Raw genomic sequence first — 27,126 nt, 5'->3', positions numbered from 1 at the left:
AAGCCAAATCCCCCAGGCCAAGAGCATATGTGCCCTTTCCAGCCATGCCCCTTGTCTCTGTCTTGGCTTGGGACTGAATATCCACTCTCTTGTTGCAGATATTGGGCCGGTTAGGGAACCCCTGCCAGGCCGTCAGAATGGGGCCATTCTAAGGCTTACATCAGAGTGCTTCCAGGACCACAGGAGAGTCTGCTCAGAGCACTTTCACAGTGCTGAGGGCTTCCCTCCACCGCCCAGGTGGCTGCAGCCAGCGGCTCAAGCAGAGGGACAAAGGTGAAGACAGCGCAGGACTGGGCAGTGTTTCGCTCTGGTGTGCACAGGGGCCTGTGTGGTCGGAGCAGGCTCAGGAGCACCCAACAACAACAACAAACCACTTAGATCACCTGGCAAGCACCCCAGGAACCCTGGTGCTATAGTGGTTACTCAGTGGGCTGCTAAACTCAAGGTTAGCAGTTCCAAACTGCCAGCCTCTCCTCGGGAGAAAGACGAGGCTTTCTACTCCCATAAAGATCTGCAGTCTGGAAAAAAAAAATTACAGTTTCAGAGACCCACAGGGGCAGCTCTACTCTATCCTGAGAGGGTCCACTAGAAGTCAGAATGGAGGGTGAGGGAGTGAGCACCCCAGAGAAAGTGGGGGCTGTCTGCCCCCAGAAAACCTCTGAACCCCTCCAGCTGTAGGTTGCTAGGAGTCAGCACTGACTCACCGGAGGCAGTGGTTAGAAAGTGTTAAGCAGACGGGGACTGCCTGTCTCCTCTCCTCAGGTTCTCTCTTCCCTGAGCTCTGGCCGTGTCCCTCACGGTCAAGGTGAGGTGGGGTGGGGGCTTAGGAGTCTGATGGCGGGTGGACATGTGATTGAGAGAGAGACCAGACACAAGAATCTTGGTAGTGCAAATAGTTACCCCCCAGCTGCTAATGGAAAGGTTGACGGTTGAAACCCACCAGAGATGCCCTGTGCAAAGGGCCCGGCCACCTGCCCTGCCATGGGCAGGGTCACGCGGGTTAGAAGTGGCACGGCGACAACTGCTCCTCCTTAGACCAGAGAGTCCCCTCTCTGGAGACTGTCCAGATCCTGACCAGGACAACCAGTGCCCAGCCCACTGCACCTCTGCCCCCCGCCTGGTTCTCATGGGTCCCCACATCCTGTGCCTCCCTGTCTGCTCCCCCAAAGGCCTTGCCCGGCTGGTGCCCATCCCACTTCCAGGAAGAAGGACGTAAACACAGCTGGCATCCATGAGGGCCCCCAGCATCCTCTCCGGAAGCTCCAGGATGGCCCAGGGCTCCTGCCTGGGCTAGGAAGGTTCTGGGATTCCTTGGGCTGGGCCAGAGAGCTTGGGGGTGGGGGGTGGCAGGGAGGGGTGAACAGTGGTGCCTCCCCAGTGCCCAGTCAGACCTCTGGCCATCCCTGTCATCCCCTCCCTCCCCATGGTCTTACCCAAGCTCTCCCCAGTTCCACCTCTGCCCCGTGAGCACCCACACCATAGGCTGCTTCTTCCTTCCCATCCTGCCCACTGCAGCCTCTCTCTGAGTGAAGCCAGCCAGGCCCTGCCCTGCACCAACCTGCCCGGCTCCCTGTCCAACCTTGCCTGCTTCAGGCGCCAAGCATGTCGGGTTGTGTCCCCCGGCAGTGTTTTCTGGGAGATTAAGAGCGGCTCCTGCTGGAGCAGACATGTTTTAGGAAACTCGCCCTTCGCACCCTGGCCCCTCCAGGAGTTCGACAAGGAACACAAGCTAACGTCTAAAGGCTCAAGGCCTCGGGGGCTGGGCACCAACAGTTTGCACTCATCCAGTACCCCAAAGGTTGGCGGTTCAAAGCCACCCAGTGGCACTCAGAAGAAGGTCCTCAGGCCTAGCAATGACAGCCAAGTCACCCCGTGGGGCAGTTCTACTCTGCAATGTGTGTGTGTGTGTGCGTGCGTGTGTGTGTGTGTGTCTTGTAAGTCACTCACCCAACCCAAATCAACCAAAAGCATATCAAAGGCTTGGAGGAGCCCCTCAACCAGACCACCGCTCTTACCCAGCATCCCCCGACAGAGTTCTCCTTAATTTTGACTTGGGTAGAAAGAGACCCTGTGCCAGCCATCTACAGGCACAATTTCGTGACCTTGGTTTTACTCCTCCAAATCATGGGACCCTCTTCCAGATGATACCACCACTGTCAACAGCCGCTTACTGCCCCTCTGGGCAGCTCATGGACACTTGGACCTGACGTGGATGGCCTGTCAAGGAGCAGTGCTCCAGGCAGACATGTTTTACTCACTAAACTACATCACTGTGGCTGCAAAGGGCGCTCCCGTTTGAGGTCCGCCTTACAGGGCGATCTCAGGGCGTCGTTTCAAGGGCCCACCCAGCCTTGCTAGCTCCTCACAGTCTACCTTCTTGAGGATTTCAAACTCGACATGTACCTGCCTCCGCCCCTCACTGACCTTCTGCTCAGATCTGTTAGAGACTCTAGCATCAGAACTTTCAGCAAGGGGAGTCGGGCACCAAGCACGATGGCACGGGAGGCAGGTGTCCGTGGAGGCAACCAGCTGCACGTTCTCTGTTCTCCTTGCTTCTCTGATTCCTGACTCCCTCCCTCTGCTCTCTCGGAGACGCATGGTTGTATCCTGGGTGGCTGCTGGCCAGCGCTTCCGACCAGACCCTGCCCAGAACTAGGAGGGAGGAGAGAAGTACGGAACCCCCCCCCCCCCCCGAGGAGGCCCCTTGACGACAGATTCGTGCCACCGTCCCTACAGCTTTCCTGAGACAGGCTTTCCTGCATCTGACAAGCCACCTGCCAGGAGCACACAACCCGGCGGTCTTAGTATGTTCGCAGAGCTGCGCACACGTTGCTCGAACCAACTGAAGTATTTCCATCAGGCTCGGGGAAGCTCCTCCACGCGCACTGGCTTCTCCTGCCTCAGTGCCTCCGCACGTGCTGGCCCCACCGCCTGCTCACACCTCCACCACACACACACACACGCACGCACGCACGCAAGCGTCCTCCTGCTGAAGAACTATCATGGCTAACAATTATGGATCCTTTCGATGTGCTAGTTTCCCCAACACTCCATCTGCATTTTCTCATCGAATTTTTTTTAATCATTGTATTGGGCTACATACATAGTTCGCCAGGGATGAAGGGAGATCCTGAAAGCCCACACCTTGTGGCCCCAGGTCCCTGCCCTTCCCAAATCCCTGCTCGCCCACCAGCCTGGGCTAATCACCACACCGCTGCCCACCACTTCATTTGGCCCAAAATGTATTTACTGAGCTCAACCACATATTTTGCTGAAAAAACAAGTTATCGCGTGAGTGAAAGAATGAACAGAATTGCATTCCCAGAGCTGGAAAAGCCCCAAGTGGTGGCGGGCACTCCGGAATAGCTGCTGGGCTGGAGGAATGGGGGATCCAGCCTCTTACAACTCACCCAGGGTCACAAGTTGGGGGGTGGGTGGATCAGGACCCAGTTGGCTCCCGCTCTCTTCTGCCCCCCCCTCCCCTGCCCCCTTCCCCCCTAACTCAGCAGTTTGGCTGCCCACCTCACTGCTCCTCCACAACACTAGTGCCAGACCCCAAGCTGAGCTTTGGCCCAAGACCTCTCTGAGGGCAGTTACATTATGTCCCTCCTGCCCCCCTCCTCCAGGTGTATGGAGAGCTGAACCTCCTGGGACACAGAGCTCCCCCCTAGGCTGGGAGGAAGCAGGGGTACGGGAGGGAGGGAGGTGCAGACGGCAGGGGCACAGGGCGGGGCTGGAGGAAAGGCTCCAGTCGGCTCACTTCCTGGCACCCTTGTTTGCCGCGTGCCCTGGCTCCTGGCAGCCGTTTCCGCCCCGCCCACAGCCTCCCTGGCTGTTGCAGGCAGCCTGCCTGGAGCTGGAATTCTCCCACCGGCCTCTGCCCGGCTGCCTCTCATCTGAGCCCTCCTCTGAGAGCCCAGCAGCCCCCAGTGAGCATCCTGTGCACCCTCCAGCCACGAGACCTTGGCCAGGTCACCTTTACAGTCTGGGCCTCAGTTTTCACTTCTGGAAAGGGGGCGGAAGGCTATGGAGACAGTGTGCTCCAGGACAGGCAGGGGGGAAGAGAATCAAGGTCTGAGAGCAGTCCAGCAGGCTCGGGGCTTGGGGGCAGGCGGGGGGATAGGAGGGGGACTGGATGGCGCTTGCTGCGGGAGAGGGAGAGTGGAGGGCCAGGTGCACAGGCCAAGGAGCTGCTTTGAGCCTGGTTCATGAAGGGGCCATCCTTAAGGTGTGGATTTAGTGGGGTCAGGCCACTGGGGGAAAGAGGGCATGGGGTTAAGAAGAGAAGGGGAGGGCTCCGTGGCCAGGCCAGTGCCAGGTGTTTCCCACACACGACTTCAGTAAAGCCCACCCTCTTCCTGAGCCTGAGTATCACCCTGGGCGGATAACCAACCGGTGTCTCGGTGGCTAATGCGCACGAAGGCGGGGTTTCCCATGCTCCGGTGGTGGGGGAGACAGGCCAGCCTGGCCCCCCTGGCGGTTAGGGTGCTGCGTCTTCCTGGGGAGTCTGTGGGTGCATACAGGAAGGCAGGGTTGGCACAGAATGGATGTAATGGGGGCCCCTGGGGAGGTAGCAGGGGCTGCCAAGGGGGCTAGCATAAAGGGGTCCAGGAAGAAAGAAAGACCAGGCTGAGGAGCTGGAGTCCAGGGTGCAGGGGAGATCTGTGGGTGTTGAGGTCCTGGGTGGGAACAGGGGGTGACTTTGGAGGGCCCCCTGTGAGCCCAGCCTGGTCCCTTGAGTCAGGCTGGCATGGCCTGACCACCATCAGATAGGAGGCTGGAGCCCAGGAGGGAAGGGCACCTGCCAGGACTCTCCCTCTGCTGGGGAGTTTGGGGGACACACCACACACCATGACCAGGTCCCTCCTGGCCCAGCCTCCTCACCAGTCATGCAGGGAGCGGCCCTGTCGCAAGCCCCCTGGCGGGTGGACAGCTAGACCTGCACTTGAACCCAGGAGGTCTCAGGGGCCCCACTGACGTCCTGTCTTCTCTGTCCTGCTCACCCCCTCCCCGTTCCCCCGCTTCTCCAGCTCCAGGCCTTGAAATAGGGCCGGCCCACATGGTGTCTCGTCCATCCGTGTCCAGTGCCAAGAGGGTCCCCCTGACTCCCAGCCCAAGGAGGCTCTGGAATCTACCGAGGTCCTCCTTCATGGGCCACAGCCAGCACGCCCTAGCTCAGCTCCACTCCAGGGCCCCCCGGCCCCCGGAGCTTCCCCACAGGACCAGCTGTGCTGCTGCCCTGCACTTGGCATCCCACTGCCCCTGTGGCCTGTCTCGGGGGCACCTGGCTGTCCCAGAGTGCCCTCTTCTGCAGCCCAGGTGTCCTGTGTCCTCACCCGGCCTCAGACTCTCTCCTGGCAGGGACACTGCCCTGAGCAGTTCTGCCATTTGGGCAGTGCCTGTAATCGTGCCCAGTGCTTCCTCCCACCTCCTCCACGTGGGGGAACCCTGCTGTCTGATGACCAGGTGGGAAGGGGACCCCCAGAGCTTTCCTGGGGGGCTATTTTGGAGGAAAGTGAAACCTCGTGTGACAAGCAGTGAGCCAGGAAGGGCAGGGTGAGGAGCCCGTCCGGAAGCCCCCTCCCCCTTCCGCCCCCCCCCGCCCCCTCGCAATGACATCAGTCATTTTGGGTTCCACCCCTGCCCTCCTGACTGCCTGACTCATTTATACCTTGGCTCCCCAACCCCCTCACATCCTGCCAGGATCCTGAGGGGGGCGCTCATGCGCACTGCCGCCTTGCCAGGTGGGGCTCTGTGCACTTGCCCGGATCTATCCTGCCGTGGCCACCTGGGCAAATCCAAAGGAAGCACCAGCCCCATCCGGCCCCCAGGGTCCCTGGGGTCCAGATGGTCTCTTGCTGACTTTCGGAAGTGGATTGCCAGACCTTTCTTCCTAGTCTTAGCCTGGGAGCTCCTCTGAAACCAGTTCAGCAGCAGCAGCAGCAGCAGCACACAGACCTCCACTGGCAGAGGGTGGTAGCTGTGCATGAGGCTCGTGGAAGGGGAGCAGTCTACAACTGCTCCCTCTGTCCCCCCCAGCCCCCACAAGGGCTGCCTGTGGCGAGAATTCATTGTGGCAGCAGGACAGGAGAGGGGCACAGTGAGGAGGGGAGCTGGGCCATCTCCCAGATCTAACCGCACTAGGGTGCCTGCCATGTACAGCAGAGTGGGGTGTCCCGACCAGAAACTGCACCCCTTCCCTGAGTGATGGCCCTCCCACGATCGGGACAGTGTCCCCGTCATCAGACTTAGGTCCTGAGCATAGGACTTGTACCTCCCCCCTCAGTCGGCTCTACATTGGCTAGGTCCTTCACTCGGCTGAAATCTGCTTGCCAGCCTGGACACTGTCCTGGTTTCAGATGCGCAGACCCACGGCCAGGCCAGGCCTGGGGGAGTGGTGCCCGCAGCCAGAGTCAGACGCAGTGTTCCCCAGATCTGGCCACACAGTCAGAGGAGGGAGGGCGGCATGTGCCAACCAAGACTGTTTCCCGAGCCAGCTCCACAGCCCCTCTGTCCCTTGCTCCCCAGAGGAGACCAACCAAGGCAGGGCTGGGGGCTGGGAGAGGCCAGGCCCGTCCGGTCCGGTCCGGAGCAGGCGGGCCGAGGAAGTGAGTCAGCGGGCATGGAGACTCATGCCTCAGAATCCTGACTTTCCTTTTCAGTCCACTGAGCCAAGACGTTTGTCCCAACAGGATCTAGGGCGGGGAGGGGACCGGGGCAAGTGAGATCAGAGACAGAACTGGCCCCTTCTCCTCCTCCCCGGAGTTCCATTTGTAGGCCCACGAAGAGTAGGTGGCCCATGGAACTGGGCCGGACACACAGCAGCTAAAGACCTACTATGTGCAGGGACTGTGGGCACGCAGGGGAACCCAGGTGGAATCAACAGCAGAGATGTAACATCTGCCACACAGGGAGGTCAGGCGTGGGGAGCTTACAGGCCTGATTCCACTGGTTTTCAAGGGGCCTGAGCTTGGGGTCTTGATCTCTCACCCCAGATGTGCAAAGCCCAAGTTGGGGCTCAGAGAGGCAGGGGGCTTGTGCAAGGTCACAGTCAGAGTCACCCCAGGCTACACATCGGGGAGGTGAGTGCTAAGCCTGGAATATTGGAGAGGCCCCAGGCAGTACAGACAAGAGGCTCATGGGGTGAGAGCAGGTTTACTGAGAACGTGAAATTCAGAAAGAGCATGATAAAAAAGTGGTCAGAGGGGAGAGCATGGCTGGAAGTGGGGGAGAGGCATGGGGACACAGGGGCACTGCAGGAGCTCGATCTGGGCACAGGCTCTCTGGGTAGCCAGCTGGAGGGAGCAGAGCCCAGCTGACATGGCGGGCATCACTAGCCTGGCACGTGCCCATCCAGGCCCACTCCATTCCAGCTCCCAGCAAATCTCAAGGACAGAAGGGTCCCGTGCTCTGAGAGGCTCCTCGATGGGATCTTTTTATTTTTCTCCTAGATTTGATCTTTCTGGGAACAGACCTCCATGTCTTTGCGTCCTTGGAGCAGCGGGTGAATTTGAACCTCTGGCCTTCAGGTATAAGCCGAGGGCTCAGCCTGTCAGGGAGTTAAATCAAGGGGTTTCTGGGGATGCTGCATAAAACCGAGGGGAGAGGATCATGCCCCAAAGCCCAGGCGGCCTGGGGCGTCTTCAAGGGGCTGGGGGGCTGGGGAACACTCTCGAGGAGCCCGACTACTACAACCGGAGAGGTCCCTGCCCCCACCCTGAGAGGTCAGAGGGCAAAGGACTGGGTTTGCCCATTGGAAGAGGCCGGTGCCCACGAGACAAGGCAGTGTCCGGGAGAGCAGGGGACTGAAGACACAGGTAGGCACCAGGGTGAGGAGGCGGGCGGGGCCGTTAGAAGCTGGGGGCAGACATCTACTCCAGGAGAGGACAGGCGGGTGGCCCCACTCAGGGGAGGTGACACCAATGCTTGGCCTCCTGGGAGAACAGAAGATGGTCAAGAGGCCGAGGGGAAGTGGAATGCCAGGAAGAGGAGCAAAAGGTGTGGGGGCAGAGGGGGGCCATGAGAAGGCAGGGCTCCAAGAGGGGAGAACTGGAAGTGGGGAAGGCCACAGAAAGGCCTGGCTGTAATCCTAGGAGTACCCAAGCCAGTGGGCAACGATGGATACCCCACCAGGGGCCCAGCTGCTGAGGACGGGGGCAGGATCTAGGCTGCAGGCTGCAATGGGCCCCTGCAGCCCACTTTGGGGGCCCTGAGCCTGTGATGCAGGCGTCCTCAAACTACGGCCCGCGGGCCACATGCGGCCGCCAAGGACATTTATCCAGCCCGCCAAGTGTTTTTGCCCCTTTTGTTTTTTCACTTCAAAATAAGATATGTGCAGTGTGCATAGGAATTTGTTCATAGTTTTTTTTTTAACTATAATCCAGCCCTCCAACGGGTCTGAGGGACGGTGAACTGGCCCCCTGTTTAAAACGTTTGAGGACCCCTGCTACAATGGCTACAGGACTTCCGACCAGGGACACGATTCAGGAACTCTTTGGAGGCCCGGAGGGCAGGGGCCAGGAGTGCTCCCCAGATGTTGGCAGGTATTAAAGGTCAACAAGCTCACTTCTCACTCACTGTGAGGAAATGAAATTTCTTTTTTCCCCTTTTTTTCTGTAATCATTTTATTGGGGGCTCGTACAATTCTTATCACAATCCATCCATCCATCCATTGTGTCAAGAACATATGTATATTTGCTGCCATCATCATTCTCAAAACATTTGCCGTCTACTTGAGCCCTTAATATCTGCTGCTTGGAAATGATATTTCTTATTAGGGCTTGTCTCCCCCTTCTCTGGGACGCCCACCCAATGACTGAGTGGACTATTGCAAATAGGGCGGGAATAGAGAGGATCAGTCCATTTGTGTGAACCCCCCACTGGCCATTGGGATGCAGCAGAAGCAGCGGGAGGGGGAGAGGTCGGTGAGCATGGAAACTTCTGTTCCAGGCGGCTTTGCTTCTACTTCCCAGAACCCACCCCTCTCATAAGTGCTGAAAGCCCCTCCCCCTCGTTCAAGAATGACACACGTGTCTTATGGGCTGAGGAGCCGTGTGACTCTGGGCCAAGGACTGTATCCTGACCATTTGCTGATCCGGACTTGCGGTAACCTGCTAACTTCCCTAAGAAGCCCCCTTAACTGAGCCCGCTCTGTGAGTCCTGTGGCCATCTCCCTGAATCCCCCAGCCCAGCGTGGAGGCCGGGTGCTCTGGGAGGGACGGTTGGTGTCTGAGAAAAGGCGGCGCAGAAGGGCAGCACGTGGAGGCTGCCTGACCCCTGCCTCGTGGCAACAGGGGAGCCAAACAAACACCAAACTCTCTGCCGTGGAGTCGGTGCCGACAGCCACCCTACAGCACAGGGCAGAACTGCCCCGGTGAGTGTCCAAGACTGTCACTGTTTACAGGAGTAGAAAGCCCTGTCTTTGTGCCTCGGAGAGGCGAGTGTTTCCGAACTGTGGACCTTGCAATTAGCAGCCCAACACGTAACCACTACACCACCAGGGCTCCTTTACGGAAGCCAGAGGGGGCATTCACTATCAGGAAGATGTACTCTGGTCTTTGGGGAGATAACAATGTTATGCCTGCTCCATGGCAGCTTTGTTCCTACACCCATTAATATTTGGTTGGAAAGGAGGCGACACATTTTAGCAATTGGAAATCCGTGATTACTTTGGCCTGTGATGGGGGCAGGTCCACGTGGTCAGCTATATGGATTGACCAGGCCAGACACATGTGTCATGTGGAAACTGGAAGTTTCCCTTTGTCCATTCACCCAGGCTCTCCCATAGGGCCTCACCATCCAGCCCCTGCCTGCTGGACCATCAGCAGGAAGGTGAGTGAGTGAGTGAGTGAGTGTGTGAATTCAGCCCTATGGAGGAAGGTGAGTGTGTGTGTGAGAGTGTGTGTGAATTCAGCCCTATGGAGGAAGGTGAGTGAGTGAGTGAGTGTGAATTCAGTCCTATGGAGGAAGGTGTGTGTGTGTGTGTGTGTGTGTGAATTCAGCCCTATGGAGGACCCTCGTAACCACTTTTACCTTGGGTACTTCCGAAATTTCAAGTGTCAAGTAGAAAGCATCACCTCACAGGGTGTGTTAGTCTGGGTACTTTAGAGAAACAAATCCACAGAAACATGTATAAGAGAGAGTTTTATAAAAAGGTTAAGTGCGCATCAAGAAAATACCCCAACCCAGTGCTGCCCAAGCCCACAAGTCCAACATTAACGCATTAACCCATATGTCCAACACCAATCTACAAAGTTCTCTATCTCACAAAACATGCAATGATGCTGACTGCAGGAGGAAAGCCGAGTCAGTGAGTGTGTAAACATCTCAGTGCTGGCAGGGGACTCCACACGGCTGCTCCAGCACCCAGGGCTGCACTGAGGTAGGTCCATGTGGCTTCTCCTTGGGGATGTTTCGCAGGAAGTGAGCCTTGCCAGTTGAAGCAGGGAACTGCTAAGACAGCTGCACTCTGGTCCGACCATCACAAAGTAAGAGACCGGAGAACTAAAAGAGTGAAGCTCACTGAGCCATTTATCCCTCCGTCCTTCAATCAACCCCACCTGTGTTTATAAGCCAAGTTAGTACAATAAACTACCTCACGGGGTTAAGAGAAGATGACGTAATAAGGCTGGGCACATAGTAGGTGCCCCATAAGTCCTCTGTCCACATTCAAACACACGTGAAAACATGCAATGGCACGCTGCCACAGAGGTCAACTGTGACTGCGTGAGGGGTCGTATGTGCAGACACACATTTCAGTCCATATGCCTGGAGGAGCACCTGAACCCCTAGGAGCAGGGGAGGGGAGGGGACGCTTGCTTTGTTACTCTCCCCCACCTGCCCCGCTCTCCTGCATGAGCACAGAATCCTACCAGGAAAAAGACTTCTTCCTGGGAGATGGACAGACCTCTGGGGAGAGTGACTCACTCCCCCCCCTTGCCCCCTGGGGTGGGTGGTGGTGGGGGCTCTGAACCAAGCTTTCACTGAGCGCTTTCTCATTGTGTCCCCAAACCCAACACACTGTTGTCGGTTGAGTTGGTTCTGGCTCAGAGTGACCTGGTGCTGGGTTTCTGAGACTGTGAATCTGGAGGGAGCAGGCAGCCTCAGCTTTCTCACAAGAAGCAGCTGGTGGGTTTGAACCACTGACCATGTAGTTAACAGCACAATCCAACCAGCAGCCCCACCAGGCCGCCTTCATTGCACCATCAGAAGACCTTCACTTGGGCTCAGGCTGCCCCACTTGGAGGGCGGTCAGAACTTGGGGCTAGAGGATGCACCTCCCGGCATCCCTGAGAGGGAAGAGTTGACACCGAGGGGACAGATAGACACCGAGTTGACACCGTGGGGTGTGAGCGCTGTCACCAGAACCAGTGAGATGCATCCTGGGCAACACCCCCGGTTATTGGCTCTGTGCCGCCCAGACCCAAACCAGTTACTGTGGAGCACAGGTGGCTGATTGTTTCCAAGCAGCGCACCAACTCTATCTTCTTAAGGGCCACAGGGTGGACTTAAACATCCTACCTTTCAGGTGGCAACCAATTTCCTGAACCATTTATGCCACCCAGCCCCTGGGCTCCTGCACCCCACCCCCTCCACTTCCACCCACATCTGGGTCACCAAAGAAAGGAAATCTGATAAACCCATTCACAGGGCACCACTCCTCCCTCCCCTCCCAGTAATTTGCATTTTCCATTCAAGCCAGAGAGCCAGCCTGGATCCGGTGCCGTCCACTTGGTTGAATAAATCCTTGGAACCCAGTCTTGGCTCTGGCTGGAGAAGAATGGGGGGATTATCTCTCTGCCTCCTGCTTTGCAGTAGGGGAAACTGAGACCCAGAACAGGAACCTCCCCTATTGACAAGGCAGAGGTTCTGTGTTCCATTTCCACGGCACCCCAGTTCCGCCCCCCTCGGTTTCTCTCCTAGGCTCTGTGCTGCGCGGGTGTCCAGCCTTGCTAGAAGACGTGAGAGGGGACCAAGTAGCACAGTCTGGGGTTCCAGGAGACTAAGCTGGGGTGCAGGGAGCCAGCAGGCAAGAGAAGGCATGCGTGAGCACCAGCATCCCAAACCAAATTCGATTCCACGAGTCAATGCCGACTCACAGCGAGACTGCAACTGTTGATGGGAGTGGAAAGCCCAGTTCTTCCTCCCTTGGAGCTGCTGGTCCCAACCCAACTCAGCCCCACTGCCCCACCAGGGCCGAGCGCTGACAGCACACTCCAGATAAACGGAAAGTGCTTTTCTAGCCTGTTGAGGTCATTCTGCCTGCTGGGAGACATCCAACCAGGACCTGACTCTGGCCTTTCTGTCCTCTTGTTAGTCCTTCCTCTGCCCATCCTTAGCCAGCATCGCCTCCCCCAGGAAGCCTCCTTGCCCTGACCCGCAGCAGACCCCATGGTTTGCCTGCTTCTCTGGTTTCTGTCTACATTCCTGGTTGGGTGCCGCCTCCCCCAGGGAGGGAATTGCTGCCCATGGGATCAACAAGAAAGTCACTGAAACCAGGTCTTTGACATGGCTTTGGGATTTCTCTTTGGGCCTCTCTCCAGCCCAGCCCTTTCCATTCTCTCCCTTCACCCTCATTCCAGCCCCCAGATGGGACTGATGCTCCCCCACATTCCTTCACTGCTGCTGGAGCCCTCCCCCCTCCAGTTGCCCCTGCCTCCACCCCCACCTCCCCACATGCTCACATTCTCTCTGGACGTGCCACTCTGGTGGAAAAACCAGTCCTCATCCCTTTTCCGGCTCTGTCCTGGGATCGGACATGCTGCTCATTCCTGTTTGGGGTGGCCAAAGAGATAATGCCTGCCCTGGTGTCCGTCTGTCGCCCCAGGACCCCTGGAGCTGTTTCATATGGAACCCCTGCCCTGGCACCTGGCCATGGCTGGTCGCTCTTCTCCAGAAAGGAGCCGGCGAACCAGCAGCGAAGCAGCAGAAGTTGCCCTGAATGTTGTTCGGTCTCTACCCAGGTCAGCATCCTGTTTCTCAACCTCAGATGTCCTCTAACCTCCTGAGGCCCTGGAGACGCAAAGAGGGGGGACCACGAGAGAGGCGGGGTGGCTGTCCAATGGGCAGGCAGAGCCGAGTGTCCTGTTATCACAGCTGCTTTTGTTTAGGTGCAGCTGGCCTTCTGATCAACATCTGTATAGTTTGCCTCCTGAAGACACAGCTGTGCGCGGCGACTCCCAGTCCCAGTCCTGCCTCTCGCAAGCTGAGTGGCCTTGGACATCAGGTAACCTTCTGAACTTCCATTTCCTCTAGAGTCAAATGAGGCGACAGTCTCGCCTTCACAGGGAGGCTGGGAAGTCTGACCATGAAATGCTTCCTAAACTGTAACATTAGGCCCTGGACTCAGCATGTAAATGTGTATCCCTAATTCTTTATTCTTCTCCCAAAGCCTCCAAACAGAACACGCTTTCGGCCTCCTGCCCCGGGTGCCCTGCAAAGGGCCTTAAGAAGGACTGCAGGGTCCAATGACACAGGGTCAGAACCCGAGCTCTGTGGACTGACACCAAGTTGAGTTGCTTCACCTCCCTGAAGCTCGCTTTCCTACTCTCAAAACGGGCCGCAACCTGTTCCCTTCATATTCTCAGGAGGGACTGGCCCCTGGGGTGGGTAGAGGGTCAGTGAAAATGAGGAATCAACAAAGGGGATTGACACAGCGAGCAGCTGGGGGTGGGGGGAGGGGCGACAGGGCAGTGTTTCGTTCTGCTGTGCACAGGGTTCAACCCGCCTCAACGGCACCCAACAGTAAGAACCACAAAAATGGAGATGACATTGCAGAGAGCATGGGGATGAGGATGTGACTGGACAAAATGTATCTGTAAGGGCCGTCAGCACAGGTCCCGCTGTGTACCTGCTTAGTGCCTGGCATATTCTCATTATTAACAGTGCCCAGAGATCGGGGCTGGAAGTGGAACTTCAAAAGCGTGGACTCTGAGCATTGGCGGTCTGCACCCCAACAACGGAAAGCCCTTTTATCAGGAGCCCTGGTGGCGTCGTGGTAGCTCACTGGTCTGCCAACCTGCAGTTTGAAACCACCAGCCGCTCACCCGGGAGTTGCTGAAAACCACAAGTGGCAGTTCTACCCTTTCCTACAGGGTCGGACTCCACTCGATGGCAGTGAGTTTGGGTTTTCTGTTTTTGTTAATCAAGAGAAAAGACAGCTGAGAGAAAGATGTCTTTGAGCTACAGCAAGGAAAACCTGCGTGTGATTCAAAGGCATAGCAAGTTCTTCTCCAGGCGGCTGTACCAGTTAGGTTAGCGTAGCGGTTCTCAACCTGTGGGTCCAGACCCCTTTGGGGGTTGAATGACCCTTTCACAGGGGTCCCTTAAGACAATCAGCAAACACCTATTTCCAATGGTCTTAGGAACCAAGGCACCTCTCCTCTGTCTCTAGGCGGGTCCGCCCACATGCAGAAAAGCCCACCTACTAGTACCGGGCGGAAGACTGACCCATGCTACCCTGCTTCAAGGCAAAATTTCACTTATTTGTCATTAGGAATAAATATTTCACAATATATAATGACATTGTTTTGTGACGAATCACTATGCTTTCATGATGCTCAATCTGTCACAATGAAAATACATCCTGCCTATCAGATCTTTCTTTACATGACGATTCAGAAACGCAGCAAAATGACAGTGATGAAGGAGCAATGAGAATCATGTTATGGTTGGGGGTCAGCACCACGTGAGGACCTGTATGGAAGGGTTGCGGAGTGAGGAAGGTGGAGAACCACGGAGTTAGATCTTTCTGCGGATAACTCAATCTGTGGTCCCGAACACCTACCTCTACGAAGCACCACCCCCTGCACACCTGCCTAGCTCAGCGGCCTGACCCAGTTTCCACACCAGCAGCCCCTGCCTGGGGGGGAGCAGATGACCCTTGGGTTGGGCTCTGGAAGCAGGAGTGACCACCTGAGCCCGGTAACTACAAAGGGACCCATTTCCATCCCATCAGTTTTACCAAGGACTCCGCAGAGAGACAGCTGCAGCCCTGTGGGGGAAATGCCGTCTGGTTGCTAATTACAATGAACAATTAGCGGTCTTTAGACGCTACCTGGGCTAAGTATCTGTCTAACTGCTGCAGGCCATTCCTGGGCTGAGCGGCGGGGGTGGAAGTTGGTCTCGACCAGGGCCTCGGAGAGGCTGGGTACTGGAGGAGCGCCCGCTAGCCCGCGCGGAGACGCAAGGTGCGCGGGGCGAGCGCGGCATTGCCTGCGGGGCCGCGCGGATCGGCTCTGGGCGGGTCACGTCCAGGTGCGGGCGCCCGGAGGAGGAGCGGCCTTTGCAGCGCAGGAGCAGACGCAGCAAAGTGGCCGGACAAATTCCAACTCCAGCCCCGCCCGCCCAATCCGTCTAGTTCGGGAGGCGACGTTTCGCGGGGCCACAAGGGGCGGGGAGGACAACTCCAAGCCTTTGGGGGGGCCCTGACAGGTGTTTGGGGCAGAGGGCGGGGCCGGGGCCGGGGGGCGGTGGGAGAGGGGCGGTGCTGCCCCTTTAAGAGGCGGTGGCAGCGCGGGGACCTTTCTCTTTCCCCGGAAGGAAAGCGGATCTGGGCTGGGCGCGCAAGGTGGGGAGGTGCGGGGCTGGGCGTGGGGAGGCGGGGCTCTCGCAGGGAGACCCCTCCCTCTGGTCCTCCTTGCGGTCCACGGGTCCGCCGGCCCAGAGCTGACGCGGAGCTGGGATCGTAGGCGACTGGCGGCCAAGGGGGCGCGGCCGGGACGAGCTAGGGGCCGGGAGCCCGGGGCAGGAGCGCTCACCCGGTGCGAGGAGGTGGCGAAGCTAAGGCGCAGACCTGAAGGCGGAGAGGCTGGGGGTCGCAGAGCGCAGACCGCGAGCGGTCAGGGAGGTTGGCCGGCGCAGCGGGCGAGAAACGGATCGGTACCGCGGGCACGGGAACCCGCCGCCGAGGGCCTGAGTGTCCCGGGCAGCGGCCGGAGCAGGTGGAACAGGTCCTCCCTCCCAGCTCTGCGCTCCCGCGCGGCGCCCGCGGTCTCCGGCGCGCAGCCATGGGCACCGGCCCCCGCCGCGCGCCCCGCGCTCCACGCCCAGTGCTCTGCGTGGCTCTCGCCCTGATGGTGGCTGCCGGCAGCCGCTGCGCCTCCGCCTTCAACCTGGACACCCGATTCCTGGTGGTGAAGGAGGCCGGGAACCCGGGCAGCCTCTTCGGCTACTCTGTCGCCCTCCACCGGCAGACGGAGCGGCAGCAGCGCTACCTGTAAGTGGGGTGGGGTGGGGTGAGGGAAAGTGTGTTGTGGGGTGCCGATGGGAGCAGAGCCGGAGCCCTGCGCCTGCCACCTTGCAAGCCCCGGGCCAGGCGGCCCCTGGGAACGGAGGATTCGGACCAGGGATGGGGTAGTCCTCTGGGCGCTGGGGTTGGCTGTGGGGCGAGGGGACTGCCATCATTAACACGAGGCACGGCTTGTCTGCCCTTTAGACTTCTCCCGAGAGTGGAAGTGGGGCCCAGGCTGCCTCATTCCATTGTGTGAGCCAGGTGCCCAACCGGAGCCTCGTCTTAGAACCGTGGCAAATGGCAAGATCCACACCTCGGGGCACTCCCCGCCCCCACACACCTGGGAATAACCCCTGGGCACATGTATTTCAATCGCTTCCTCCCGCTCAGCATACCTCGGAATTTAGTCTGTGGCCCTGCCAGCCAGCCACACCCTGTGCAGAGCCGGACTGGATGGCCTGGTCCACCGCCGGAGGTTGGTTGGAGGGTGAGGTTATGGGTGCTGTTGGTTGGACCAGTCCCAGCGCTGGCTCATGCTGGCCTGTTGAGGCTGTGGGGAGTCGCAGAGAGGAGGGGCGCCCCAGCCCGGCTCCTTCTCATCTCCTGCCCTGCCCCCAGCAGTGTGCTTTCCCCACCAGACATCTTCCCGCATTCCACAGATTCATGTTGCATCTTCTGCCCTGAGTGTGTTTGTTTTGGTTTGAAGAGGGCAATGGCGTTTTTTATCTTCCCCTCCTCGCCTTGTCCAACAGCTGCACCAAGGAGAGGAGGGAGCCAGGCAAGCATGGGGCGGAGAGGGGGGAGCAAGAGGTCCATGCCCCCATTCCCACCAAACATGCGCGCGCACACACAGACACACACTCTCAGTGGACACATCTCTGTCGTGGTGACTTCTCTGCCTTGGGCCCCAGTGTGCTGGCGTTGGCAGTTAGGGGAAGAGGACAGCTAGAGGGGGTGAGAACACTAGGGAGGGACAGTAATTTACGACAAGTCAGGCAGGCCTTACCCACCCACCTCTTTGAGCTGGGTGACCTGCCCCTACCTGGCCTCAGACCCCACTGACTCAAAGATGTGGTTGGATCCAGGGTGGCTTGAAATCCCTCCCTGCCTTACCTGGAGCCCGCAGCCACTTGAGGAAGCTTGGAATGGCCAAAGTCCAGGCCCAGCCCGTGCTCAGCCTGCCTACCTGGACTTAGACTCAACTCCCTCTGGCTCCTGCAGAGGCTGTGGCCACCACCCTCTTCCCAGCCTGGCCCCAGCAGCTGAGCTCTGGCCTGGGCCACGCTACCTTTTTTGGAGATCTTAGTGACCATCGGTGTAAGTTTGTATATTGGTGTTCTCTCTACCCCAGCCCGGAAAGTGATTTCTTTAACTGAATGCTGAGTCTGCATGGTGTAAGGAAGGAAAAACATAAAAAGTATCAGAAAGGGAAGCAAAAAACATTAAAAAAGGGGCGCCAGTGATCCTGTACTATTCCCCTGGTGACGTGACCTTGATTAAAAGATTTCCCTTCCCGAGGCCAATTTTCCCCAGAGAGGGGTTGGAACTGGATCCAGATGCTCCTGCCTACGACTGGTGTCTGCTGAGAAGCCGCGTGGCATCGTGCAGGGGCTTGGGTTTCCCACTGCCAGTGACCTGTCTTGGGTCCCTCTCTAGCATCGCAGCATCGATTCCTCCTAATTGGGGGGGGGGGGTGTCATGGAGCAGACCCACACACCTTCCTTCCGCACAGAGTAATAATATCAGTTGCCAGTGAGTCAACTCTGGCTCGAAGCAACCCTGTGTGTGTCAGAGCAGAACCGTGCTCTGTAGGATTTGCGAGATCTGATTTTTCAGCAGTGGATACCAGGCCTTCTTCCAAGGCCCCTCTGGTTGGATTCAAACCACCAACCTTTCCGTTAGTGGCCCAGCCCCTAACAGTTTCTCAGGGGGTGCTGGTGGTGATGTTGTATGCCATTGGGTCAGTGTCAGTGTCTAGCAACTCCTTGGGACAGAACAGCACTGCCCCACTCTACACTGGTCTTTCTGACCTCAGGAGGAAATTGGAGTTATTTTTTGTTGCTGTTTTGTTTTCGATCGAGCGGTTTAATGAAATAAAGTATGTGAAAGCTCTGAATAGCTGTGTCTCCAGGGAGCAGCTGATGGTTCTGTGTGAAGGTCAAGACCCTGATGCACTTCCCTTCCTCATGGACGCCACTCACGCGGCTGAGTGGAGGGCCAGTGAGGCCGAGGGCTGCCAAGGGCCCAGATGGTTCTCCAGCTGATACTAGGCTGCTCCCCTTTGACTTCGAAAGAGAGAGCGAGGTGATTCTCAGGAGAGCTCTGGCTCCCCTCTCGGGGATCCCCAGTCTTCCCCAGGGTCCACTTCACTGGAGTCTGGCCCCGAAGCCCTTTGGGAGAACCAGCTGGGCCGGCTGGGCATAACTGGACTTAGCTACAATCAGCTGGGTAGCCAGATGCGAGCAGCTGCCGAACACACAGCTCACGGCAACTAGCCAGGCAAGCTGCCGCCGCAACCTCTGTGGGCCTCCAGGGTCCTGGGGACAAGGGGAAGCATTCGAGAGCCTGGGCAGGCTCAGAGCCTGGGGCTCACCGCAGGTTTCCAGGCGGCACCCCTGAAAGTATATCCACAATCAAGGGTGTTGGTGCATTTCTGCTGCTCATTCCCCTATGAAGGCCTCGGGCCAGACATGGTTGGCACCTTCAAGTGGAAGCTCAAGGCTGCCCCATCACCTTCACCTCTGGATCGGACTCCCTGCCCATGACACAGGGGACCCATGCCAACCCAAGCCCATATCCCAAGTGCTGGGAGTGAGGGGTGGGGAGCAGGGCCGAGGGCTAGGGTGTGTGGGCCTCCTGGGCACAGGCAATGGGCCTCTGCAGAAGAAGTACTTATTGCCACCTTCACCCCCAGCGGCTGCTCTGAGAACCCAAGTGTCCTGGGCTCGCCTGATTCTGTGGGCTCTGGGCCAGACTGGTGGGCCCTCTCTTCTTTTAATCCCTGTCTGGAAGCCATGATGGCTGCTGGAGAGCCTGGAGGCGGAGCTGGCAGTGGCTCAGGTGAGATGAAGTCATACCTGAGGTAGGCAGGAACCAGGCTTACCTGTTGTGTTTCCCTGGGCAGGGCTGGCACCTGGCTTCCTCTGAGGCTCGTGCCTGGCAGAAATGAGCCCGGCAGCTACGTCTGCAGCGTCCTATGTTGGGTAGGAGGCTGGGGCACCCAAACTTGCAAGAAAAAGAGTGAAAGGTGCTTCATCGAATGCAGCAAAGGTGGTAGTCATGTTGCAGCAAGAGCGATTGAGGTTAGATTACAGGAAGAACTTTCTAAGGGGTCAAACATAGGGAGCGAAATGCAAAAGATCAGGGAAAAGGGAATCGAAATGAAAAAGGAAAAGCCTGGTTGTATTTTATGGGAGGCTTGGACCAAGGCCTTTCTCTCTCCCAATCTCCTGTTCCCGTTCCCACCAGCTGAGCCCCACCCCAGGGAGAGAAGCCTGGGAGTGAGGGAATGTAAGGGAATGGTGGGAGCTGTAGTTTCGCTGCCATGGGGAGCGGCCTCTGGCAAGAGGGCTAATTTGGGAAGCAGGGTTGGTACAGAGCTTGGACATCCTGGGAGAGCTGCTACACCCCCCCCCCCCCACACACACACCTATTCCCTGGCCTGGGTGGTAGGAGAGCTTGGGAGGGGCCAGTTGGCCTGAGTTTTGGGTCCTCTTTGCCCCTTCCATCAGTAAAGCTGAAACCAAGTTCATGGAAATTCATCCCATTGGTAGCGTCCCAGTGCTTCCCAAGGGATGAGGAGGCTGCTGGGAAATAGAATTTTATGGGCTAGGTCTCAGCATCCCTAGCATCACCTCCCCACCCCTCAGCCCCGCCTAGGAGACTTCCCTGGGGTGAGCCAGCCTGTGGTCCGAGTCGTCCTGGGGCCCATTCCCACCCTCCTTTTATTTAAAAAAAAAAATCATTTTATTGGGGGCTTATCCAGCTCTTACCACAATCCATGCATTCATCCATCCATTGTGTTAAGCACATTTGTACATATGTCGCCATCATCATTCTCAAAACTTTCTCTTTCTACTTGACCCTTTGGTATTGGTGCCTCATTTCCCCCCCTCCCTCCTTCCCCTATCCTTCCTCCCTCAGGAACCCTTGATAATTTATAAATCATTGTAATTTTGTCCTGCTTTACACTGACCACTGTCTCCCAGCCTCCTTTTTTTACTGCCCTGATCGTTAGCTTTGAAGAGCCCCCCAGGAGGACTGAGAGGGCAGGAGCGGGGGAGTGTTTTTCGGGAATCTGGAGCTCTTGGGGGCTCCCCTGGGACCAGGAGGGGAAATCTAGAAGGTTCCAAGGAAAGGGTGAAGAGGCACTTGTTTAAAGCTCTGGGAAGGCATTTGGCCCATCCCCCTGCCTCCAGGGGCTCAGATCAGGATCAGACCCCAGCGCACTGGACTGGGAGAGAGCCTGGGGAGAGGGCCGAGCCCCTGCTTCTGTGCCTGGCTCCTCTCCATGAAGCCTTCCTCCTGACTGTGGTCGAGAGTCAGCTTCTGTGCTCTAGCTGGGACCCAAGAGCAAGTCCAAGAGGGATTTCTTTGCATGCTAATTTATATAGTTTGCATATTAGATCTCAGCCGGTCCTCAGGAGTGGGGGCTTTGGGTCACCTTTCGATTCTCTGGTCCTCCCCAACACACCTGGCTGTGGCCAGAGGGAGCTGGACCTGACCCTCTCCACACCCTGCCTTCCCCCACCTCGCCAAGCCCTCTGGCTGTAGCCCCATTGGATGCTGGGCTGGGAGCCAGAGGGCCTTAAAGGGCCTCTGAGCGGGCCAAGTAGGAGCTAAAAATACTCATAAGGGAGGTGGGGGGCTCCCTGTGGAATCTCTGGAGGAGGGAGGGGACTAGGACGTGGGCCTGCAACTTGGGCCCCGGTGCTGCCCCACCCCCATCAGTGGGCACAAAGGTAGTGAGGGCATCAGTTTTAGTCCGGCATCCATCCATTCACGGACAGAGCTGCCCGCTCAATGCCTCAAGAGGCCGGGAGGGGCAGGCAGCTGCTGCCACTGCCTCAAATGCCCCCTGGTCTTCTGAGGCTGGACCCCTTCAAGGTCATTGAAGCCTGTCCCCATCTACCATCTCCTGCCAACTTGGCCATCACCCAGCCCCAGCCCCACCTTAGTGGCCAGGTGGCCTCTGACCGGCAGGCTCTCTAACCCGGTGAGGGGTCAGAGATTCCCGGGAGGGGCCCTGGGGCCATGATGCTCAACGCTGGCCATGGCCTCCTGGTCCCAAAGCACTTTTAAAAATGGAATCCGTTTGGTCCCCCACCAGTCCTGGAGGGGGCTGTCAGCTGCTGGCCCCACTTCATGGATGAGGCTCCCCAGAGAGGAAAGGGGCCCCCCTTAGTTACATAGCGACTCCCAGCACCCCATGTTCCTTTCCCCGGGCTTGGCCAGGCACACTCTCCTCACCCAGACACAGGGTGACTAACTGGGCCTGGCCGTCTCGCTGGCCCCATGCCAGCTTCCCTGCTGGGCACTCCAGCCTGCCCTACCCAGAGAAGCTGCACCCTGCTCCCATGGACACTTCGCCAGGGTGAGGCCTGAGCTTCCCATGTGAGTGCAGGCAGAAGCCCTGCCCCCTTCCCAGCACAACCCACCCCCACCCCTCAGGCAATGCATTCCTGACACCCAGTAGGCTGAGGCACCCCAAGCCCTGGCATGCCCAGGCCCTGTTGGGCTCACTGCTGAGCCCACTCTGAGAGCTCAGGCAGGAGCTGCAGGCGGGCTGAGACAGGAGGCCCAGAGGCCAGGTTCTGCCCCAGCTCATAGTTTCAGGGTGATGGTAGCCTTGCTGGGGCCCAGGAGGTCACACGTGGGACCCAGGAGGCTAGAATGCAGCTGCAGGGGACTGGTCCTCAGGACAGCGAGAGGCTGCAGAGAGAAAGTGAGAGATGATGGGTAAGTGGGATTCTCAGACGTGAGTGCACAGTATTTGGGCTACATTGCCCTGGTCATGAAAACTGGGTGTACATAAGGGCCCTGGCTGGACATTGATGAAGGCTTGTACCCCAGATCCCATCCAGGGGCCTCTGACACACTAGGGATCTGTCTCCCCGGCCACCCCCCCACCCCCCCACCCCCGATACAAGATGATCTGCCAGGGCAATGAAGCTTCCCAAGAGGCTGAGACCCTTAGCACCCTTGTGGGAAGGTGTAGCTGGGGTCCCCAAAGGTGCGCTCTGGGCAGACTCAACGGAAGGCAGTAGTCCTCGTGCTCACCCACTGGGAACTCTGCCCCGGGGCCACACTGTCTGGAATCAAGTACTGGCCCGCCTATCCCTGTACCTTGTTGTCCTTCCCTAGGTGAGGAGGGGGTTGGTTATCGTCAGGTCACTTTGGGACCAGGCATCAACCCTTCCCGTGGTTCTCCTCTCCCTGTGCCAGAATTCTCTTCCCGCCTGCCTTCATCTCAGAAGCCAAGCCATCCCTTCCCACACCCAAACCTCCCCATGCTACCTTCTTCCTAAAAATCCCTCTTTGGTCCCCACAGCTCCCCCTACCCTGGCTTCGGTCCCTCCCTGAGCTTCCCAGCCGCAGCCTCCATCTCTCCCCCCCTCCCCCTCCAAAGACTTGGCTACTCCAAAGCCCCCTGCTGGCTAGTGACTGCCTCCCCTCCTTCACTTGGCCAAGGCCAGTCCTCGCTGCTTCAACTGGACCATCTCTTCTGGGGACCTCTCCTTTCATGGGGCATGCCCCCCTCACTTGGTACTCCGTGAGGGCAGGAGTGGGTTCCCTCACCCCCAACACACACTCACACACACACACACACACACACACACAGAGCTCGACACAGGCACACAGGTAGACCAGCAGCTGTGTGCAAGGCACCGCGTGTGGAGTCTGAACCCTGACTCCCTGCCCCACCAGGCTCTTGGCTGGTGCCCCCCAGGACATCTCCACAACTGATGGCTACACCAACCGGACCGGTGCCGTGTATCTGTGCCCACTGACAGCCCTCAAGGATGACTGTGAGCGGATGGACATCAAGGAGAAAAGTGAGCAGCCCCCCACAACCCCCAGAAGAGAGAGCAAGCTGATCTCGCCATTTCACGTGGCTTTCTGTCCAGCGGGAAGAGGGTGCCTGAAAGAGTGACCTGAATGGGATAGATGAATGGTGGGCTGGAAGGGGTGCAGGGAGGGCTGCCCTGCTGGAGGAGAGGGTCCCGGATCGCAGTACTGTAGCTCATGATTGCTTCCACACTCACAGGTAACCCCAAGAATCGCATCATTGAAGACATGTGGCTTGGGGTGACCGTGGCCAGCCAGGGCCCTGCAGGCAGAGTCCTGGTAAGTGGGCACCAATGGCTGACACCCCACTGCCATCCAAGTCCCTCTTCCTCCTTTGCCAGGGGCTGGAAGGGTGCTCAGGATGTGTGCCCAGGCCTCTGTCTCTCTCGATGGCTGGGTCTGCCTGTGCATGCTCTCAGGGCTCCTCGGAGCTGGGGGGCGGGGCAGAGCTGGTGTTCTCTCAGGGTGGCCACAGCCTGGGTCCTGTCTGAATCACCCAATTCCTCCCTGCCCCCACCCTCTGGGTGCTTACCCATCGTGGGAACTACGAGGCGGAAAGGACAGCAAGGGCCTCGGGCCCTGGGCACTGGCAGGCACGCCTTCCTGGGAGGTGGGTGGGCGGACAGACGGAAGAGGCACAGCCCTGCTGACCTCAGCCCACCCAGCCTCCTTGGAGGCCACTCCCGCTGTTGGTTGTCACCCACCCCTTGCCTGGAGCCCTGGGGGCAGTTTGGTCATCTTTGCAGTGGACATGGAGTTCACATAGAGCAGATGTGGAGCTCAGTGGGTTTGTGACATGCCCGTGCAGCCAGCACCGACAGAGGGTGTATTAACCCGACTCTAGGAAGTTCTTTTGTGCCCCCTCGAGGCAACTGACTGCTCCATGGTCACCACTGTTGGGGTTTCTGTCTCCTGTGGACACTGTGTTAAGATCTGGGTGTTTACATCGGGTCACCAGTGGCTTTTCTACACCCCGATGCAAGGCACCCAGGGGCCACAATGGTTAGAGCATGCTGCTGCTAACCCCCAAGTCAGCAGTTTGAACCCACCAGCCACTCGTGGCAGAAAGATGTCAGCATCTGTCTGCCACCTGTGACGATTTACAGCTGTGGAAGCCCCGTGGGCAGTTCTGCTGGGCCGGGCCCCTAAGAGAGCCATGGGCCTGGCTTGCTTTTGTTGTGGAGGGCTGTGGGTGCCATCGGAGGCTGGTCCTGCATGCAAGGAGCTCTAGCGGCATGCTAGTTAAGTGCCCAGCTGGTGAAGGAAAGGCGCAAACCCACCAGCCTCTTCGAGGGGGAAGAGCTGGTGATCTGGTCCTGGGAAAACCTCAGGGCCCCTTCCACACTGCCACGTAAGGTCACCGCAGGTCCACATAGACTGCGTGGTACACAGCCACCAGGCTCGGGAAAGGAGGAGGACGGGAGGCACACAGAAGACACGGGGAGGAAGCAGGAGAGTGATGTGGCCAGGGTGGGGGTTGTACTCGGTGACATGAAACAACGTGTCGTCTGCAGAGCTGGAAGGCACACTGATCTGCTCCAGCACTAGCCGGCAGGTAGGTCGCTTCCTGATCTGTCAAAACACAACCAAAGGCCAACAACGAAAACCATTGACTCTGACTCACGGCGACACGCCCCATTTTGTCAGCGTGGAACTATGCTCCACGGGGTTGGTAGTGACGAGTTTGAGGTCATCGCTGCCCAAACCTAGGGGTTGGTGTCTAAAGCCACCCTCGGCCTCCGTGGAACAAAGGCCTGGGAAACAGCCTCCCTGAAGATGAGAGCCAAGAATATTTCGGGGAGCAGATAGTCTTGGCCTGAGAATCGGACCAACCGCAAGAGCACCCCCAGCCAGGCCTGGATGCTGAGGGGCTCTAGGTGGGCTTGAACCTCCCCCCTTTCAGTTCACAGCTGAGGGCCTTTGCATCTCCTCTCTGCCTCCCTTCTGGTCACAGGAAAGGACCAGGACCAGGAGTTAGGGCAGTGGCTCTCAACCTTCCTAATGCCGTGACCCTTTCATACAGTTCCTCATGCATGTGGGGGCGACCCTCACAGCCATAAAATGATTTTCGTTGCTCCTTCATCACTGTCATTTTGCTACTGTGATGAACCGGGCGACCCCTGTGAAAGGGTCATTTGATGCCCCCCCAAGGGGTCGTGACCCATAGGTTAAGAACCACTGAGTTAGGGGTTGGCAGGCAGCTACCAGCAGCAGCAACAGGTGTGAGGTTTTAGGCAGGTGCCTCAGCTCTGTGCTGTAGTTTCCTATCGGTAAGTAGGGTTTTTTCCTTAGCGTTCCCACGAGGCTTACGACTCGATGAGTTGTCAAGAGCTTAGAAATTGGGCCTGGCAGACAGTAAACGGGAGCAACTTCAACGGTTCCATGAGGATCGCTCTAACAATCATCTGCTCATTCCAAGGCCAGGGCCGTCAGGGGGCAGCGAGGCTGGTTCTCTGATCCACTCTGCGATTCACTCCGTGTAGACCCAGGCGCCTGAACTCTAGTTCTCAAATCTCGAAGCCACTCTCAAGCCCCGTACCTGCCTTTTGGCATCCCCCCGAAGCCCTGCTAAGCTTCGGGGCCGATGTGGGAATTCTGGAAAGCCACCAACACTGTGTGGAGAAGCCAGGAGGCTCAGCCAGCCCATGCCCCACACCCCAAAAGGGGCCCCGGGTCCCTGCTGCAGGCTCAGGCTGTGTGTGTTGGGGGATCTCCCCAGGTGTGTGGCCACCGCTTCACCCAGGTGCTGTGGTCGGGCTTGGAAGACCAGCGGCGCATGGTGGGCAAGTGCTACGTGCGGGGCAATGACCTGGAGCTGGACCACAGCGATGACTGGCAGACCTACCACTACGAGATGTGCAACAGCAACACCGACTACCTGCAGACGGGCATGTGCCAGATGGGCACCAGCGGCGGCTTCTCCCAGAGCACCGTGTATTTCGGAGCCCCCGGCGCCTACAACTGGAAAGGTGGGGCTCACGGCAGTGGGGGGCTGGGGCAGGGAACAGAGACCTCCCAGCTTACCAGGACAGAAATCCAAAGCTTCCACACAAAAAGCCAGAGAGATGGGCCCTTTTGCCAATAAGGGAAGCCACTCGCTTTAAAGCACCTACTATGTGCCAGGAGACCTTTACACCTACGATGTTAATGAACCTTCCTGGTCATCTCATGAGGCAAGGATTTCCCATTTTACCTAACAGAAAGCAGCGCCTTTGGTGATGTAGAGAAGGGGATATTATGAAACTTGAGTTGAAACCTAGGCCCAGTGACTCCAGTTTAACCAGTTGGAAAGTTTCCTAGCAGTATAACATTGCCATAATAAGTTGTAGCAAGCGCCCACAACTGGTGACTTAGGATAACAGAAATGCAGAGTGAGGTGCTGGCGCCCACAGCAAAGTGCCAGCAGGGCCGCCGCAGCTCCTGGCGGGGCAGGCGGGTCTTAGTGTTCTTGCAGGTCTATCAGTCTGATCTCTGCCTCTCGGGCCCCTGGCTTTCTGCTCTGTGTCTCCAGAGCTCCCTCTTCTTTTTCCTGTAAAGATGCCCAGGGCCCTCCTGAGTCCACCGAAACTTCATCCTGACTTGACTGCGTCCAGAAAGACCCAGTTTCCACATCAGGTGCTATTTTGAGGTTTTAGGCAGCCACGGAGGAGCCCTGGGGTAGGCGTGGGCTAAGTGTTGGTCTGCAAGCCACAGGTTGATGGTAATTTACACCCATCGGCTGCTAGGCGGGAGGAAGATGAGGCTGTCTGCTCCCGAAAGATTTAGTCTCAGAAACCCTAAGGGGCAGGTTTGCTCTGTCTTGTGGGGTCACTGTGAGTTGGAATTGC

The 27,126-nt window shown here is 58.0% G+C and overlaps 1 protein-coding gene across 1 annotated transcript in view; it reads left to right on the top strand.

Annotated features, from left to right (window-relative positions):
- The first annotated feature begins 15,627 nt into the window (after positions 1-15,627).
- The window catches only part of ITGA3 (integrin subunit alpha 3), a 28,958-nt gene continuing 17,459 nt past the window's right edge, over positions 15,628-27,126 (top strand). Inside the window, exons 1-4 of the mRNA XM_075561644.1 lie at positions 15,628-16,216; positions 23,159-23,286; positions 23,499-23,578; positions 26,019-26,268. Of these exons, the coding sequence (XP_075417759.1) occupies positions 16,008-16,216; positions 23,159-23,286; positions 23,499-23,578; positions 26,019-26,268 (667 nt within the window). The 5' untranslated portion in view covers positions 15,628-16,007. The remainder of the gene's footprint in view (positions 16,217-23,158; positions 23,287-23,498; positions 23,579-26,018; positions 26,269-27,126) is intronic.

The sequence above is a fragment of the Tenrec ecaudatus genome, chromosome 10, assembly GCF_050624435.1.
Source record: "Tenrec ecaudatus isolate mTenEca1 chromosome 10, mTenEca1.hap1, whole genome shotgun sequence".
NCBI lineage: Eukaryota > Metazoa > Chordata > Mammalia > Afrosoricida > Tenrecidae > Tenrec > Tenrec ecaudatus.
This window is presented reverse-complemented; position numbering and strand designations above follow the sequence as displayed.